This window comes from Anoplophora glabripennis, unplaced genomic scaffold, assembly GCF_000390285.2.
Source record: "Anoplophora glabripennis isolate ALB-LARVAE unplaced genomic scaffold, Agla_2.0 scaffold172, whole genome shotgun sequence".
NCBI lineage: Eukaryota > Metazoa > Arthropoda > Insecta > Coleoptera > Cerambycidae > Anoplophora > Anoplophora glabripennis.
Window position 1 is genome coordinate 478380 of NW_019416503.1, and position 17530 is coordinate 495909.

The 17530-nt window shown below is 32.7% G+C and overlaps 3 protein-coding genes across 3 annotated transcripts; all 3 read left to right on the forward strand.

Moving 5' to 3' along the window:
* The first annotated feature begins 2015 nt into the window (after positions 1–2015).
* On the forward strand, positions 2016–5554 carry LOC108905259 (peroxisomal N(1)-acetyl-spermine/spermidine oxidase-like). Its single transcript, XM_018708059.2, has 4 exons — positions 2016–2509; positions 2813–3401; positions 4439–4644; positions 5253–5554. The coding sequence occupies exons 1-4, from the start codon at positions 2019–2021 to the stop codon at positions 5488–5490; spliced, it is 1524 nt and encodes a 507-aa protein (XP_018563575.1). The 5' UTR covers positions 2016–2018; the 3' UTR covers positions 5491–5554.
* Positions 5555–8538: 2984 nt separating this feature from the next.
* LOC108905254 (spermine oxidase) lies at positions 8539–13676 on the forward strand. The gene is made up of 4 exons (XM_018708055.1): positions 8539–9032; positions 9411–9996; positions 12549–12754; positions 13363–13676. Exons 1-4 carry the CDS (start codon positions 8542–8544, stop codon positions 13598–13600), a joined length of 1521 nt encoding a protein of 506 aa, XP_018563571.1. The 5' UTR covers positions 8539–8541; the 3' UTR covers positions 13601–13676.
* Positions 13677–15064: 1388 nt separating this feature from the next.
* On the forward strand, positions 15065–16999 carry LOC108905255 (spermine oxidase). The gene is made up of 4 exons (XM_018708056.2): positions 15065–15554; positions 15713–16307; positions 16366–16568; positions 16620–16999. Exons 1-4 carry the CDS (start codon positions 15091–15093, stop codon positions 16864–16866), a joined length of 1509 nt encoding a protein of 502 aa, XP_018563572.1. The 5' UTR covers positions 15065–15090; the 3' UTR covers positions 16867–16999.
* Positions 17000–17530: the final 531 nt, after the last annotated feature.

Here is a 17530-nt window from a genome sequence, read left to right on the forward strand (position 1 = left end):
ACCCTATTGTTTGCTAAATATATATTTTTTATATTTATATTTAAATTTGTTAATGTTAAAAACTTTAAATTGATTAGGTATTGAATTGTAAATGGTAACTGCATTATATATAAAACTTCTCCTAAACATAGCTGTACGATGATGTGGAAGGGTAAAAGTATTTTTAAATCTAATATCTCTTTGGTGGATATTGGAACGTTTTATAAATTTGTTTTTGAGCAAAACTGATGAATTGGGGAATATCAATATTTTATGAGCAAATGTAGTAAGATGATGAGCTCTCCGATTATTCATATTAAGCCAGTTACATTCCTTAATTTTGTGAGAAATATGATCAGACTTTCTTAATCCAAAAATGGAACGACAACATGAATTCTGAACTTTTTGAATACGATTTTTATCAAATTCGTCAAGACAGTAGCCATATATAAAGTCACAGTAATTAAAGTGACATAAAACAAGCGACTCGCACAACATTTTACGTAAATTAAAGTTTAAAATATGACGACTCGAAAAAATTAGCTTTAAACTAGAATATGCCTTCTGCATAAGTTTTTTTACGTGCCCCTTAAATCTAAGATCAGAGTCAAAAATTATCCCAAGGCTCTTCGCCTCATCTACTATAGGCAAGATGACGCCATTCAAATTGATATTTAAACTAGATTTCACAATATTAATTTTATTTTTACTACCAAACAACATTAACTTCGATTTATTAGGATTTAGCATCAAGTTATGCTCTGTTGACAATTGCATGATATTATTAAGTACAGAATTCATAAGGTAACCAGTCCTTGCTATATCTTCAACAAAAAAGTGTGAATAAAGAACCGTGTCATCTGCATAGGCCTGCACTTTACAATCAGAAACAGAATTTAAAATATCAGCGGTGTAAATTATAAAAAGCAATGAACCCAAAATTGATCCCTGCGGTACACCTAACTTTATATTTAAGTTTGAGGAAGAAAAATTATTTACAACAATTTTTTGAGATCGATCACTTAAATAAGATGAGATAAGTTCTACAGCAGAGTGATCAAAACCATAGTATTTCATTTTGGCACAAATTAATCCATGGTTTATAGTGTCAAAGGAATTTGAAAAATTCAGTAACACCAGAACACTAACCAACCCTTTGTCAAATGCTTCTAAAAGATCATTAGTAACAACAGTCAGTGCTGTTGTTGTACTATAGCCCTTTCTAAAGCCATTTTGTGAGCCAGACAGCATTTTATTTAGGATAAAATAATCATCAAATAGAGAAAAATCAAATAGAGAAAAAATAACAGAAGGAAATTGGCGAAGATATTGACTCGAAATTTGATGGTTGTATTTTATTTAGAAATATTGACAGTAATCTACTAGATAATATATCAATAAAAGTTCAAAATACTTACACAACTTGCAATAAAATATGTTTTATTTTCTTCCTCAAAAACGATGCGTCCTACGAAAAAAATTGAAGTGACCAATTTCATTCAGAATTGATGACGGATTACTAAAAAAACATCAAAACTGAAAAAAGTCAGTGGCGTACCACATTTTTTATTAAAAAAGCATTCTCGCACGAACGCAACTGGTGCAATTAGAAATATTCGGATCACCCCAAAAAATACACATTTATCCCTCTAAAGCGATTTTCAAATTTCGAGTCGATATCTTAAAACTCTTCAAAATTTAAACACTGTATCTCGGAAACGAAGCATGTTTATATGAACTTTTTTAACAAAATAGCTTCGGCAACCACCCCCTAAAATTTTTCGCACTTATTTACAAACACCTTGTAAAAACTATTTTCTGCCATACTGATAAAACAGTTATATTTCATATGTATATCATTATGTTTATCGAATAAATAATACGTCACAGAAACATACGTTAAAAATAATGTTTTCTGTTTAACTCTTGCATCATATCTTTAAAAAGTTAGTTTTTAAAAAATTGACCTTTGCCGCAGTTGTAGCTTCTGATTAATCTACCCACACTAGGAGATTCAGTTTATTATTGTCAATAAATAGATGAGTTTACTTCGTCCATATGAAATGTTAGTGAAATGTATTATTCTGCTAGTAACTAACTACTTTTTATATACCCACGGCCTAGACAAAAATCCTTCTATCCTCATAATTGGTGCTGGACCTTCAGGAATAGCTGCAGCAAGTAGACTATGGAAAAACAAGTTTACTAATCTAAAAATTCTCGAGGGTGAAAACAGAATAGGTGGACGTGTCCACAGTGTTAAATTTGGAGATGCCTATATCGACTTAGGTGGTGAGTGGTGTCATGGAGAAAAGGGAAATATTGTCTTTGATATGGTGAAGCAGTACGATATTTTGAAGCATTCAAGCGCTTCCATGCACGTGTACTATTCAAATGGTATTTTACTAGACGAAGAAATCTATAATGATCTGGCGGAGTTTGCTGAATCCATGTATGAATCATTGAACAATACAGAGGTTGAAGAAAAATGTAGCAATTTTTCGTCAGTTGGAGAATGTTTTGATAATCAGTAAGTCAAACATAATTTGTTATGAAGCCACGGCAATTTGTTTAGGTGTTCTGTCTGTTTGAAAACAGAACTCATTCTGGTCTTTGACACTAACTAACAATGGTACAAATATAGTCATACCAAATAATTAAACTTTTTAAGAAATACTTGTCCAACTCATAACACTATATTTCTCTAGACTCATTCTTAGTAAAGACGTCTTGTCTATCAGTTCCTTCTAAATTTTGCTTATCAATTTCTCACAATTGCCATATTGTACACTGCAGGTAACCGAAATTTCAACGATGCATATTTCCTTTACAGGTTCAACACAACATTTGCTAAATTATACCAAAATAATTATAATCTGCAAACCATCCTTGCAGAAGCCAAGAGTTGGCTAGAGGGCTACGTTTTGGCCTTCGACAGCGCTTTTACTTTATACGATATAGCACGAAATTCTGCTTATGAGGAATGCGAAGGAGATCTAGGATTAAACTGGAACGGTAGGGGCTACAAAACTATCTTAGAAGTGATGCTGCAGCAGTACCCTGACCCAACCCAAGAACTGGCAGTTGTCAATAATATTCTTTTGAACAAAGAAGTTACAAGAATCATTTGGAACAATAGTGCGAATCAAGTTCTTTGTTTGGACAATACCACCTATCCAGCTGATCATGTGATTTTTACAGCTTCTTTGGGAGTTTTGAAGGCCACTCTTGAGAGTCTATTTGAACCTGCATTACCAGATGAAAAAGTAAGGGCGATAAGAAATATTGGCTTTGGGGCTATTATGAAGATTATTTTACATTTTCCTCATACTTGGTGGGACACTGCACAACCCTATGCATTTATTTGGAGTGCAGCTGACAGAAAGAAAATTCTGACTGAATTTGGTAAAGGACCAGTAAGAGTAAGTATTTCTAAATAATTTCGACTGAACAATCTTTGATAAAATTAACAAGACATTATTAATTAGTATTTTCTTCAAAAAAAGTTTTTATTATCGAAGTTTATTTTGATTTTGTTTCCCAAATAAATAAGTAGTAAATATTTTAATACTATAATTATACATATATGGCAACTATGTATGTTTCAAATTTAAATTCACTAAGAGAAAAGAAAATAAATCTTATTCTCCTTCAAATCTGAATTAATTTGAAGTATTGAAAAATATCCTTTTCAGCATTATTTGAATTTTAGAACGGAAGATCCTGGTTAACAGAAAACATATATTTTATACCCGCTGATAANTTTTTTAGATTTTTAGGTCGTTTAGATTGGTTGCATTGTTTCGATTGTGTTAGATTGATTAAATTGTCTTTACAAAGTATGTTTTTACTGTGTCAATTCTGTTTGCAGTAAAATTGTTAAATTTAAAATTGTAATTGCACTGTTTCCTTTGAAGTCATATTTTTACAGATATTAGCAAGGTATGCTTTTTTTAAGCAGAATAGTTGGGTGAAAAGACATACGGTGATACAAAAAAGTTTTGGCAATTTAAATGCGTTCTAATGGTAGCGTGTGGCGCTCTCTAGAAGCTACAACGAAATCGTCGACAAATTCGAATTTGTGTAGTGATACTATTACGTGTAGGAGAGTACAAAAATAAAGATCAGTAGTTTACAACAGATTGATCCCCTTATCCACCTTCCCCAAGAAGCCTGACCGCCCTCTGCGTTAGGAGGAAATAAAAGCCATCATGACTTCCCCATTAATTTTCGTCGTAGAATCTAGTGGTAGAATTTGTCCCATTTTTTAACGGACATCCTGTATAACTGACTTTGCTGAGGTATATTTTTGTTATTTAAAAAACTACATACGGCAACTATGTATGTTTCAAACTTTAACAACTAACAATAAGAAGAAAGAAAATAAATCTTATACGCTTTCAAATCTGAATTAATTTAGTATTGAAAAATGTCCTTTTCAGCATTGTTTGAATTTTAGAACGGAAGATCCTGGTTAACAGAAAACACATATTTTATACCCGCTGATAACAACCCTAAAGTACTTATGGGCTTTTTCGCTGGGGAAATGGTTCCTGAAATAGAACAAGAATCCAATGAAGTTCTTTCGGCTGGTTGCATGTACATGTTTAGAAAATTCCTGGGTAAAACACATAACAATATAACCGACCCAGACGATATAATTAAGTAAGTTAGTTTTTATATAAATATTTAATAAAGGAACAAAAGAAACAAAAATAATATATAATTAAGTTAATTCAAATCAAGTCTATTCTCATCTAATGAAATCTTGTGCTTTTTGACACCAATATAGTAAGCTTGGGTGTTTACTAGATCTGATATTGCAGTGTAATTCAATACTAGATTCGCAGGTCCTATAATGTTATTAGTAATTAGTCTTTGCATACCTAGATGTTGTTTCTTGCATACCTAGATGTTGATGTTAAAGAGCTTATAGGACTTCATCAGATAACAATTTTAGAAAAATTTTTATGTTAAAGCAAAAATACAAATATGGAAAATGTGTAATTTTCTGTTAACAGCCTTTTAATTTTATGAATACCATTTTTTAACAGTAGCTAAACTGCAGAATTCAAATTTTTTTCTAATTTTCAAAATTTTTGAATAATTAACTTGTTTAATGAAAATTTCGAAAAGGTAATTGTTAAAAAAAATTAGGTATATTCTTTAAATTTTAATAAAGCAGGTTTAGAATCATATAGTGGCTTAAAGCAGTTCTGGAATGTTAAGTATGCACACATTTTTTCCGTTGTTCATAAAACTCCTCCTTTCAGATCGATGTGGTACAGCAATCCCCATTTTCGTGGAACATACTCCTACGATTCTGCCAAAAACACCGAACAAGGATTACAGAATAAATTAGCAGCACCCTTGTTACGTAAAAATGGAGACCCAGCCATACAATTTGCTGGAGAAGCAACTCATCCATATCACTTCTCCACTGTCCATGGAGCTATCGAATCTGGGTACAGGGAAGCTGATAGATTGATACATTATTACGCCCAACATTAGGAATATTTCTCTTTTCATTGGTGTATATTAAATTAAAAATTAAATGATTTATTTTTCTTTTGAATTTGTTTACAAAAACAAACACTATAATATTTAATTCCTCTTCCTCTCCCAATTCTAATCCTAATTTTTTAATGCTAATTTGCAATTGTAATTTTCTTAATCCCTCTATTACACATCAGCTAATTGACAATTAGCATGGTCATACATACATCAAGATATAACAATAGCAATAGCAAAGATCTTTTTATCGTGGTGCCAACCAAAGTTTCCCTCAATTTCGGTGTAATAGATTTTGAACGAAGATGACGTCAACTTCCAATAGAACCGGAAGCGTTAGGTGGAGACCATTATTTTAATTGAGAAGGGCATACCCGAAAACATTATTTCCCAAATTATCAAAATTAAAATCGAGGTAGTCTCTGAAATATGGCTAATGTCCTGTCACCCTGGGATACCCTGTATTTTCATTTCACCAAAGTTTTAATAGAAAAATACCTGACCTCAGATACGTGGTTTGTACATAAAATAACAGAACTTTTTGAATTACGCGCTAATGGAGATATTTAGTGATATCTTGTTGGAAGCACTGCGTTGCGCAAAACCTCATATCTTCTTGGATTGTTGATATCTCATTTAGCTTTCGTGATATTGGTATTTGAGTGCAACGTGTTAAAGTGTTAAACTATCTGAAATGTCTCTTGTTTCGGAGATCTTGGAAATAAGACTGTTTTGGATATTTTACTTAACTAAAGTATATTTAGTAATACGTTGACAATCTTAGTGTCTACTTTATAAGGAAGATCATAAGTAAGTTCTTACTTTGCCCTAGGTATAATTATCATTAAGTGTTGATGACCGGTGATTCTGTACGGTTCAAGAAATTCCAAATCCCAATCCTCTTAATTGTATCAATACAATAAATGTATTATAATATATTAATATGGTTATAATTTGTACCTGGATAAACCCGGACCCTTCAGTTATCCCTCAATTTAAAAATGTAATTATGTTTTGGATTCAGGATTTTCTTAGACTAATTCCTTTACTGCTTAATTATTTAGGTAAATAAAAATACATATAGTTTATAAGTAAAAATAAATGTTACGACGTAACACTAACTTAGAACTGATGCTACACGAGTTCCCTGATCCAACCCAACAATTACCAATTGCTTATAACATCCTTTTGAACAGAGAAGTCAATAGAATCACTTGGAACAACAATACGAGCCAAGTTCAAGTTCTTTGTCTTGACAACACCACCTGGCTACTTATACCTTCGCATCTGCTTTAGGAGTTTTAAAAATCAATCATCTAAGTTTGTTTGAACCTGCATTGCCAGAGGCAAAGGTAAGATCAATAATAAATATTGGTTTTGGGGCTATTATGAAGATTATTTTACACCTTCCTCATATCTGGTGGGACACTACACAACCTTATCCATTTATTTTGAATGAGAAAGAATTGTGACTAAATTTGAAAGAGGACCGGTAAGCGGAAGTATCTGATACAAACAAAACCAATAATATTAGTGTGCCTGAAAGATATATTTATGGTTCTTATGTTTTGTTCAATAAATAAGATGTTTCTACACTAAGTATATCGAAACTGAAGAAGCTAATGACATTTTTAGAGCGGAAGATCATGGTTAACAACGAACGTCGTTTTCTTTACTACTGACCGGAATCCAAAAGTCCTCAAAGGCTTTTTCTCTAGAAAAATGATTCCCAAAATGGAACAAGAAGCAGATGAAGTTCTCACAGCTGGTTACATGTATAATGTTTAAAAAGTTTGTAGGAGCAACATTTAGCAATATAACCGATCCAGATGGCATGATCAAGTAAGTTGCTTAATAAATATTTAACTAAAAAAGAAGAACCACGAAAAATTGAAACTGATTAGAAACGATTTATTGTTACACAGTTACATCACAGGTTATATCTATGAAAATGATAGCATCTTTGACAAAACGTACAATATTGTCACGTGGGATCAGTCATGAGCCAATTACGTTCGGCTAGAGAAAGATAGCATTTACCTTCAGAGCAGCTATCTCTTTCTTCGCCTTGTAACCTGCCCGGCTGTTGGGAGGGGCAGGCTACCTCTTGAATACTGTATGTGCTCGAAGGCTAGCACACATACTTCGCTAGTTGACATACATAATTTATATTTTATAATTAACAGACTTAATTAAAAAAGAAACGATATTACAAATTTTGATAACGGGAAATGATTGATTAATTTTTTGAAACGTTAAGTTGTAGACCCTGGTGTAAGAAGAAAATAAGCGCAAATATGAAAGTTGTTAAGAAAAGGAAAATGATTTTGTTTAAGTTAATATTTTTTGTTGTAGTATTTGGCTAAATATAACATTTGTACATAATTAGAGTGAAATATTCGAATAAATAATGATGATATGCCAAAAAAATCATATATGATTTATTATGACACATTTATGATGCAACAATGTGTTATTTTTTAATTTTAAATTTAGCCCAGGTGGAAGAGAATCCTTTAATCTATTGGAATTTGTTACCATAAACTTCTAAATCAAAAAGGAATTTACATTGACGCTCTAAAAAATTTCATTTAGGCTGTTTTTTTTCAACTGCGAATCAGTTTAAACAATTACATATTCGTTTGTCACCTTCTTATACCTACATTTTTAGATTCAGATTAATTGACAAATAAATTTATTAGGAGGTGAAAAAATCAGTTCTTATCAAAATTAATGCTAACATTTAGTCTGAGCTTACGTTTATAGAAACTATTATCTGCTATACAGTTACATAGCACATATTATGTTTATCAAATAAATAATACGTCATAGAAACTTAATTTAAAAATAATGTTTTTTATTTATCTCTTGCACCATATCTTTAAAAAATTGACCTTTGCCACAGGTGCCAGAGAAACTTAGTTAAAAATAATGTTTTGTGTTTAACTCTTGCATCATATCTTTAAAAAATTGACCTTTGCCATAGTTGTAGCTTCTCATAAATCTACCCACACTAGGATATTCAGTTCATTATTAGATGTTCATAAATAGATGAATTTACTTCGCCCATCTGAAATGTCAGTGAAATGTATTATTCTGCTAGTGACCAACTACTTTTTATATACCCACGGCCTAAATAAAAATCCTTCCATTCTCATAATTGGTGCTGGACCTTCAGGAATAGCTGCAGCGAGTAGACTATGGAAAAACAATTTTACTAATCTAAAAATTCTCGAGGCTGAAAACAGAATAGGTGGACGTATCCATAGTGTTAAATTTGGAGATGCCTATCTCGACTTAGGTGGTGAGTGGTGTGATGGAGAAAAAGGTAATATTGTCTTTGAAATGGTAAAGCAGTACGATATTTTGAGGCATACAAGCTTTTCCATGCACGTGTACTATTCGAATGGTATTTTACTCGACCAAGAAATCTATAATGGTCTGGCGCAGTTTGCTGGGTCCATGTATGCTTCTTTGAACAAAACAGAGGTTGAAGAAAAATGTGGGAATTTTTCTTCCGTTGGAGAATGTTTTGATAGTCAGTAAGTCAGACATAATTTATTATGAAGCCACAGCTATTTTATTAGATGTACTGTCTGGTTGAAAACATAACTCATTCGGGTCTTTGAAACGTAACTAACAATGGTACAAATGTAGTCACACCAATGAATTAAACTTTTTAAGGATTACTTGCACTACTCATGTCATTACATCTCTCTACTCAAAAGATCTGCTAGCTTCAGGATGTGGAACTGATCGCAAATTCAACTTTCAATAACGTAACTTTTTCTAATGTAGACTAATTCTTAGTAAATATATCTTGTCCATCAATTCCTTATTAATTTGGCTTAATAATTCTTTCACAATTGCCATATTGTACACTGTAGGTAATCGAATAACGATGCACATGTCCTTTACAGGTTCAACACAACATTTGCTGAATTGTACCAAAATAATTCTATGCAGACCATCATTACAGACGCCAAGAGTTGGCTAGAGGGCTATGTTTTGGTCTTCGATAGCGCTTTTACTTTATACGATATGTCACGAAAATCTGCTTATGAGGAATGCGAAGGAGACCTGGGATTAAACTGGAACGGTAGAGGCTACAAAACTATCTTAGAAGTGATGCTGCAGCAGTACCCTGACCCAACCCAAGAACTGGCAGTTGTCAATAACATTCTTTTGAACAAAGAAGTTACAAGAATAATTTGGAACAATAGTGCGAATCAAGTTCATTGTTTGGACAATACCACTTATGCAGCTGATAATGTGATTTTCACAGCTTCTTTGGGAGTTTTGAAGGCCAGTCATGAGAGTTTGTTTGAACCTGCATTACCAGATGAAAAAGAAAGGGCGATAAGAAGTATTGGCTTTGGGGCTATTATGAAGATTATTTTACATTTTCCTCATACTTGGTGGGACACTGCACAACCTTATGCATTTATTTGGAGTGCAGCTGACAGAAAAAAAATTCTGACTGAAGTTGGTAAAGGACCAGTAAGAGTAAGTATTTCTAAATAATTTGGACCGAACAATCTTTGATAAAATTAACAAGAAATTATTAATTAGTATTTTCTTGAAAAAAAAAGCTTTTATTATCTAAGTTTATTTTGATTTTGTTTCCCAAACAAATAAATAATAAATATTCTAATACTACAGGGTGTCCCGAAATGAATGCAACAAAATTTGGTCACAGATTCTTAAGACAAATTTAGGAGACTCGTATTTTTTATTTTTGGCAAGTGGCCTCCTCTTTCGGAGTTCAGCCTCCTGAAATCCGCCCCTAAGAATAATCTTTTTTTATATCTCAGAACCATGTTGTACTAAATTTCGTACACAGGGGTTTCATGACATGTGGAATCTGATTATGCTACGCTTAAGACAATTTTCCGTGGGCCCCCTTGTCTGGAGCCAAAAAAATTTGATGACATATTTAAATTTCTTAAGAATTATCAGTCCACTAGAAAGCCATTTTGTCTCTTGATGCTTTTTTCGTAAAACGTAATGTTTTCGAGAAAAATCTCAAAATATGCTCGAATGCATATCGTGATTCGCAATTTTCCTCAAAAACATCGCGTTTAATGAATAAAATATAGAGAGACAAAAAAGTTTCTAAATTCAATGGCTTTCTAGCTAACTAATAATCATTTTTAAGAAAATCATATTTACCAACAAATTTGTTGGCTTCCTAAGACAAGGGATAATAAATTCGAATCTGTCGTCGATATCGTTGTATGTTCTAGAAGACGTCTCAAGTGACCACCGTGTATTTCACTTTGGGTTGAAAAAATCTTTTCCACCAACTTTTCTGCTTAAAAAAAGGTATACCTTGCAACCGTTTTCAACAAAAAGGCATTTAAATTTGTAAATACATGAAAAAAATTGTTTAAGTTATTTTCAGCTCCACTGATAAACATTAAAAAACATATCTTTTAAGACATGTCAATAATAACACAGATCAACAAAAATTTTTTTTGGAAGCAGAAACTTGAATATATATTTCCGAAGGATTTAGGTGCGCTGAATCCGAATCTGGCAGCAGAATTGCTCTATCACGTCAGGTTTTTTAGATATCCTAACCTAAAAATGTAAAAAACACTGTTTTTCGTCATATTTGAGGTTATGTAGTAATGTCATCTATTCTTTTTAAAAAAAATACATATAACTTAAAAGTACAAGGCTCTCTCTTTCGACTGCCGTTGAGTTTGCTCAAATATCTTTTTTTTCGTTGAGATATACTGAGGATCCCTTAGACATCAAGCAGTCGATTGCAATTCAGAAACTTCATACCCATACGGTTTGTGGGTTTGGAGTTGGTGGGCTTGGGGTTTGTAAGTTTGGAGTTTGTAGGTTCGGGTTTTGTGAGATTGGGGTTTGTGGATTTAGGGATTGTGGGTTTGGGGTTTGTGGGTTTGTGAATTTGGAGTTTGTGAGTTTGAGTTCGTATGTATTGAAGGTTTCTGAGTATGAAGTTTCTGAATTGCAATCGACTGTTTGATGTCTAAGGGATCCTCAGTAGATTTTCGCATATTAAGAAACTGAGAAACTTAAAAATTTCAACATGTGATATCTCAACGAAAAAAAAAAAAAGATATTTGAGCAAACTTAACGGCATTCGAAAGAGGGAGCCTTGTACTTTTAAATTATATGTATTCTTTTGAAAAAGAATAGGTGGCATTACTACATAACCTCAACTATGACGAAAAACAGTATTTTTGCACTTTTAGGTTAGGATATCTCAAAAACCTGACGTGATAGAGCAATTCTGCTGTCAGATTCGAATTCAGCGCACCAAAATCCTTCAAGAATGTACATTAGTGTGTCTGCTTCTTGACCCTTGTTGACCTGTGAATTAGTTAAGTTTTAGATTTTTAGGTCGTTTAGATTGGTTGCATTGTTTCGATTGTGTTAGATTGATTAAATTGTCTTTACAAAGTATGTTTTTACTGTGTCAATTCTGTTTGCAGTAAAATTGTTAAATTTAAAATTGTAATTGCACTGTTTCCTTTGAAGTCATATTTTTACAGATATTAGCAAGGTATGCTTTTTTTAAGCAGAATAGTTGGGTGAAAAGACATACGGTGATACAAAAAAGTTTTGGCAATTTAAATGCGTTCTAATGGTAGCGTGTGGCGCTCTCTAGAAGCTACAACGAAATCGTCGACAAATTCGAATTTGTGTAGTGATACTATTACGTGTAGGAGAGTACAAAAATAAAGATCAGTAGTTTACAACAGATTGATCCCCTTATCCACCTTCCCCAAGAAGCCTGACCGCCCTCTGCGTTAGGAGGAAATAAAAGCCATCATGACTTCCCCATTAATTTTCGTCGTAGAATCTAGTGGTAGAATTTGTCCCATTTTTTAACGGACATCCTGTATAACTGACTTTGCTGAGGTATATTTTTGTTATTTAAAAAACTACATACGGCAACTATGTATGTTTCAAACTTTAACAACTAACAATAAGAAGAAAGAAAATAAATCTTATACGCTTTCAAATCTGAATTAATTTAGTATTGAAAAATGTCCTTTTCAGCATTGTTTGAATTTTAGAACGGAAGATCCTGGTTAACAGAAAACACATATTTTATACCCGCTGATAACAACCCTAAAGTACTTATGGGCTTTTTCGCTGGGGAAATGGTTCCTGAAATAGAACAAGAATCCAATGAAGTTCTTTCGGCTGGTTGCATGTACATGTTTAGAAAATTCCTGGGTAAAACACATAACAATATAACCGACCCAGACGATATAATTAAGTAAGTTAGTTTTTATATAAATATTTAATAAAGGAACAAAAGAAACAAAAATAATATATAATTAAGTTAATTCAAATCAAGTCTATTCTCATCTAATGAAATCTTGTGCTTTTTGACACCAATATAGTAAGCTTGGGTGTTTACTAGATCTGATATTGCAGTGTAATTCAATACTAGATTCGCAGGTCCTATAATGTTATTAGTAATTAGTCTTTGCATACCTAGATGTTGTTTCTTGCATACCTAGATGTTGATGTTAAAGAGCTTATAGGACTTCATCAGATAACAATTTTAGAAAAATTTTTATGTTAAAGCAAAAATACAAATATGGAAAATGTGTAATTTTCTGTTAACAGCCTTTTAATTTTATGAATACCATTTTTTAACAGTAGCTAAACTGCAGAATTCAAATTTTTTTCTAATTTTCAAAATTTTTGAATAATTAACTTGTTTAATGAAAATTTCGAAAAGGTAATTGTTAAAAAAAATTAGGTATATTCTTTAAATTTTAATAAAGCAGGTTTAGAATCATATAGTGGCTTAAAGCAGTTCTGGAATGTTAAGTATGCACACATTTTTTCCGTTGTTCATAAAACTCCTCCTTTCAGATCGATGTGGTACAGCAATCCCCATTTTCGTGGAACATACTCCTACGATTCTGCCAAAAACACCGAACAAGGATTACAGAATAAATTAGCAGCACCCTTGTTACGTAAAAATGGAGATCCAGCCATACAATTTGCTGGAGAAGCAACTCATCCACATCACTTCTCCACTGTCCATGGTGCCATCGAATCTGGATACAGGGAAGCCGACAGATTGATACATTATTACGCCCAACATTAGGCATATTGCTCTTTTCATTGATGTATGTACATATTTTTACAATTAACAGCAATTAAACAACTTCTTCTTTAATCTTGATACTGTTTATTTTCTTTTCGAATACACTATCATTTACGACCTTATTTTGTACATGACATTTTATTCAATTTCTATTTTTATACATAACAATCAATATTAACTAAAAGAAAGAAAACGTTATTAAACGATTTATTTTTCTTTTCATTTTCTTTATAAAAACAAATACATATAATTTTTAATTCCTCTAACTCTCCCATTTCTAATCCTAAGTTTTTGATACCTACTAAATTGCAATTGTCTTAATCCCTTTGTTGACATATCAGCTAATTGACAAATAGCATGGTCACATACATCAAGATAGAACAACAACAAAGATCTTTTTGTCGTGGTGCCAACCAAAGTTTCCCTCAATTTCGGTGTAATAGATTCTGATTATATTTTTATTTTGGAATTGGTCACCAAAAGTTTTAATAAAAAATACCTGACCTCAGTTAAAGATGCCAAGGAAAGTCTTCGACTTCAACTGATGACTCCCATATTCAGAAAGTCAAAGGTCTGGTGTGTACATCGTCGACAGACTGTCAGAGAAATTGCAAAACAGGTTAGTATCTCATTTGGTCATGTCATGAAAATTTGACTGAAAAATTGAACATGCATGGAGCTGCAGCAAAATTTATTCCCCGTTTGATGACCGAACAACAGAAAGAAAAGCCTGTGGACGTTTGTCAGCAACTCCTTGATCATTCCAGTGAGTTTAAGGAACCTTTGTCTAACATTTGCCTATAACTCCGTCAATTATTTTTACTTCAAGTGTTAGTAGTTGAAGGTTAATACAACCTCTTTGAGGTCATGCTTTTTCCAAAATTCGAAGAATTTTCTACTTGGCAACCCCGCACTAAACCAAATGTTAAACTGTTTATATTGCCATATATAGAATTTTCTCAGAAATCCATATGTTTAAAAATATTCAGGGTGTTCCATTTAAGACATGTAATATTTGTATATTTTAAATTAATTTTATAGTTTAGGTTTCTTGATACTGTACATACAACTTTTATATCAACTTTTTCACTGTATTATGAATAACAAGGGAGTTATTTTACTTTCTCACACTAATGGTCCACCTTGTATATCTTCTATATTCTTAATCATATATCTATAGAATCTCTATTTTTGGATGAACTTCAAAATTCCGTTTGTATATCTCTATTCAATTATAAATCATCAACTTGTGTTTTCTTTACAATTCTCTCTAAAATTATCTTCACAACAGCTGGTGTAACACAATTTAGCAATACTTCATAAACAACAAATTAATGTAAATAAATAAATTATGTAACAAATTGAGATCCGCATTTATTTTGACCTTTGCCAGATTTGTCTTTACTCCAGATAAAAACAGGCGTGCCTTCTACTGATTGTGAATTAAAATAGTACACTGTTCGGTACAGATTTTTTTAAATTTGTACAAAATGTTGAATAACAATTTACTGTTAATTCCAATTTTATTCCTTCCAGTTACTAACGCGCGATATAACCCATCCATTCTCATCATAGGAGCGGGACCATCAGGCATTGCAGCAGCCACGAAGTTACTCAAAAACAATTTTACCAACTTGAGGATATTTGAAGCCGAAAACAGAATCGGCGGTAGAATACGAAGCGTTAAGTTCGGTGATTCCTTTATTGATTTGGGTGCTGAATGGTGCCATGGAGAGAAAGATAATATTGTGTATGAGATGGTAAACCAGTACGATGTGCTGATGCATACGAATTTGTCATATAAATTAGTTTATTCCAACGGCAAGTATATTGATGATGAAGTGTACCAAGGTTTGCTAGATTTCGCTGAAAACATCGACGCTTCGGTAACAAATGAAGGGACTGAGAAGAACTGCGGGAATTTAGAGTCCGTAGGAGAATGTTTTCAAAAATTGTGAGTTTATTTTAGTTGATTAGGTACTTATTATTAGAAATTCCGTATCAAAATAGCTGGATTATGATCGTATTAGGTATCTATATGGCCTTATACCTTAGAACGTTTTATTATTTTTCAGTAAATTATATTCACTTAACTTTTACCCATATTTTCAGATTCAATGCCAGTTTCTCAAAAAAATACAACACGGAACCACAAAAACTGAGGGTTAGCTTAGATTCAAAAGATTGGTTGGAACATTATACTGCTCTCTATGACAGTACCTTCTCATTACTAGATCTATCTCGTAAGTCGGATTACAAGAGATGCGAGGGCGACTTGAGACTAAATTGGAACGGACGTGGGTTCAAAACCATACTAGAGTTGATGATGCAAAAGTTTCCTGATTCTTCAAAGCAACTACCCATCGATAACAAAATTTTCCTCAAAAAAGAAGTCACCAGAATCTCATGGAAAGGGAATAGTACGAAAGTTTTAGTTCGTTGTTTCGATGACACAACGGTTGAGGTTGACCACGTCATTTTTACGCCGTCTTTGGGTGTGTTAAAAGCTAGTTATAAATCTTTGTTTGAACCTTCACTACCTGCTGACAAAGTTGCTGCTATAAGGAATTTTGGTTTCGGAGCAACTTTTAAAGTTGCGTTCCACTTTCCAAAAACTTGGTGGAATGCTAGTGAACTTTACGGATTCGTTTGGAGTTCCGACGACGAAAGAAGAATTATCGCAGATTTTCCTGAAGGACCAATTAAGGTAATTTCATCATTTTGAACATCATTTTATTTTGTTCAAACATGACTTCAATTTCTAGAATGGAAAATCTTGGCTGACAGCTTCAGTAAAATTCTTCCAAGCTGAAAATAATCCGAAGGTACTGATTGGCTTCTTCGCTGCAGAAATGGTGCCAGAATTGGAAAAAGAATCAGATAAAGTAATAACAGATGGCTGTATGTATCTATTCAAGACATTTTTAGGTGCAAACTATACCGTCCTTGAGCCAGATGCCATTATAAGGTAAATATGAAAGCAGATTGTTTAGTCTGAAATTTTATACTATATTTTTAGATCTTCTTGGTACAACAATCGGCATTTCCGTGGTACCTACTCATACGAATCTGTCAAGGGTAAAACTAACGGTAAAAGGTACCCTCAAATGTTGGGAATGCCTTTGGAATATGAAAATGGAACGCCTGCTGTCCTATTCGCCGGTGAAGCTACCCATCCTTATTATTTTTCTACAGTGCATGCTGCTATTGAAACGGGATATCGAGAAGCTGATAGACTGATTGGTTTATATAGACAAAAGGTGTAATAGAAGCTTACTAGCACTAGCTTAATCAGAGAAAAAAGGAGACGTCTACTCGTATACTGTGGTACAGTTGTCGACAATAAAAAGTTTTTGACCTAATGAATCTATGAACGTATTTCACTAATGAAAAACATATACAGGGTGGCCCAATAGTGCGACAAAGTTCAATATCTCCCTTATTATAAAGTTTTGAAAAGAAATATTTTATGGGAGTGATGTACTTAAAAAAGTTCACATTTTAAAAATATTTTGAATTATACATGGTGACGCATTAGGGCGGAGCATCTTTAAGGTGGTTTTTCTTAAATGGAACACTGTATATTTTTATAAATTTGTATTTTCACAGAAATTTCTCTTTCCAGCGATGTCTTTCATGTTCGATGAGGCAATGCCAAGTTGTTTGAAAAAATAAGATAATTTTCTCTATAAATAAATTCTATAAATCTATTAACTGTGCAGGTACTACCAGTAATTAAGAAAAAATATTTTGTAGGCATGCGGACCAAAGATGTGGACAAACAGCAAAATAGCAAAATCCTTATAATTTTGTACAGGGTGTTCTACATATAAACCTAGCCCCAGTTTAGCGAATTTCGAAGGACATTTTCTCTATTTTTGAAATGAAATACCCGGAATAGTATTTTATTTTCGGATTAATATGCTAATT

Bases quoted from the DNA above. Each gene is read 5' to 3' on its own strand.
- LOC108905259 (XM_018708059.2), top strand. From the start codon at position 2,019: ATGAGTTTACTTCGTCCATATGAAATGTTAGTGAAATGTATTATTCTG. The intron at 3,402-4,438 runs GTAAGTATTTCT...TTTGAATTTTAG, and splicing joins TTGGTAAAGGACCAGTAAGA to AACGGAAGATCCTGGTTAAC. The intron at 4,645-5,252 runs GTAAGTTAGTTT...TCCTCCTTTCAG, and splicing joins GACCCAGACGATATAATTAA to ATCGATGTGGTACAGCAATC.
- LOC108905254 (XM_018708055.1), top strand. From the start codon at position 8,542: ATGAATTTACTTCGCCCATCTGAAATGTCAGTGAAATGTATTATTCTG. The intron at 9,033-9,410 runs GTAAGTCAGACA...TGTCCTTTACAG, and splicing joins GGAGAATGTTTTGATAGTCA to GTTCAACACAACATTTGCTG. The intron at 9,997-12,548 runs GTAAGTATTTCT...TTTGAATTTTAG, and splicing joins TTGGTAAAGGACCAGTAAGA to AACGGAAGATCCTGGTTAAC.
- LOC108905255 (XM_018708056.2), top strand. From the start codon at position 15,091: ATGTTGAATAACAATTTACTGTTAATTCCAATTTTATTCCTTCCAGTT. The intron at 15,555-15,712 runs GTGAGTTTATTT...CCATATTTTCAG, and splicing joins GGAGAATGTTTTCAAAAATT to ATTCAATGCCAGTTTCTCAA. The intron at 16,569-16,619 runs GTAAATATGAAA...CTATATTTTTAG, and splicing joins GAGCCAGATGCCATTATAAG to ATCTTCTTGGTACAACAATC.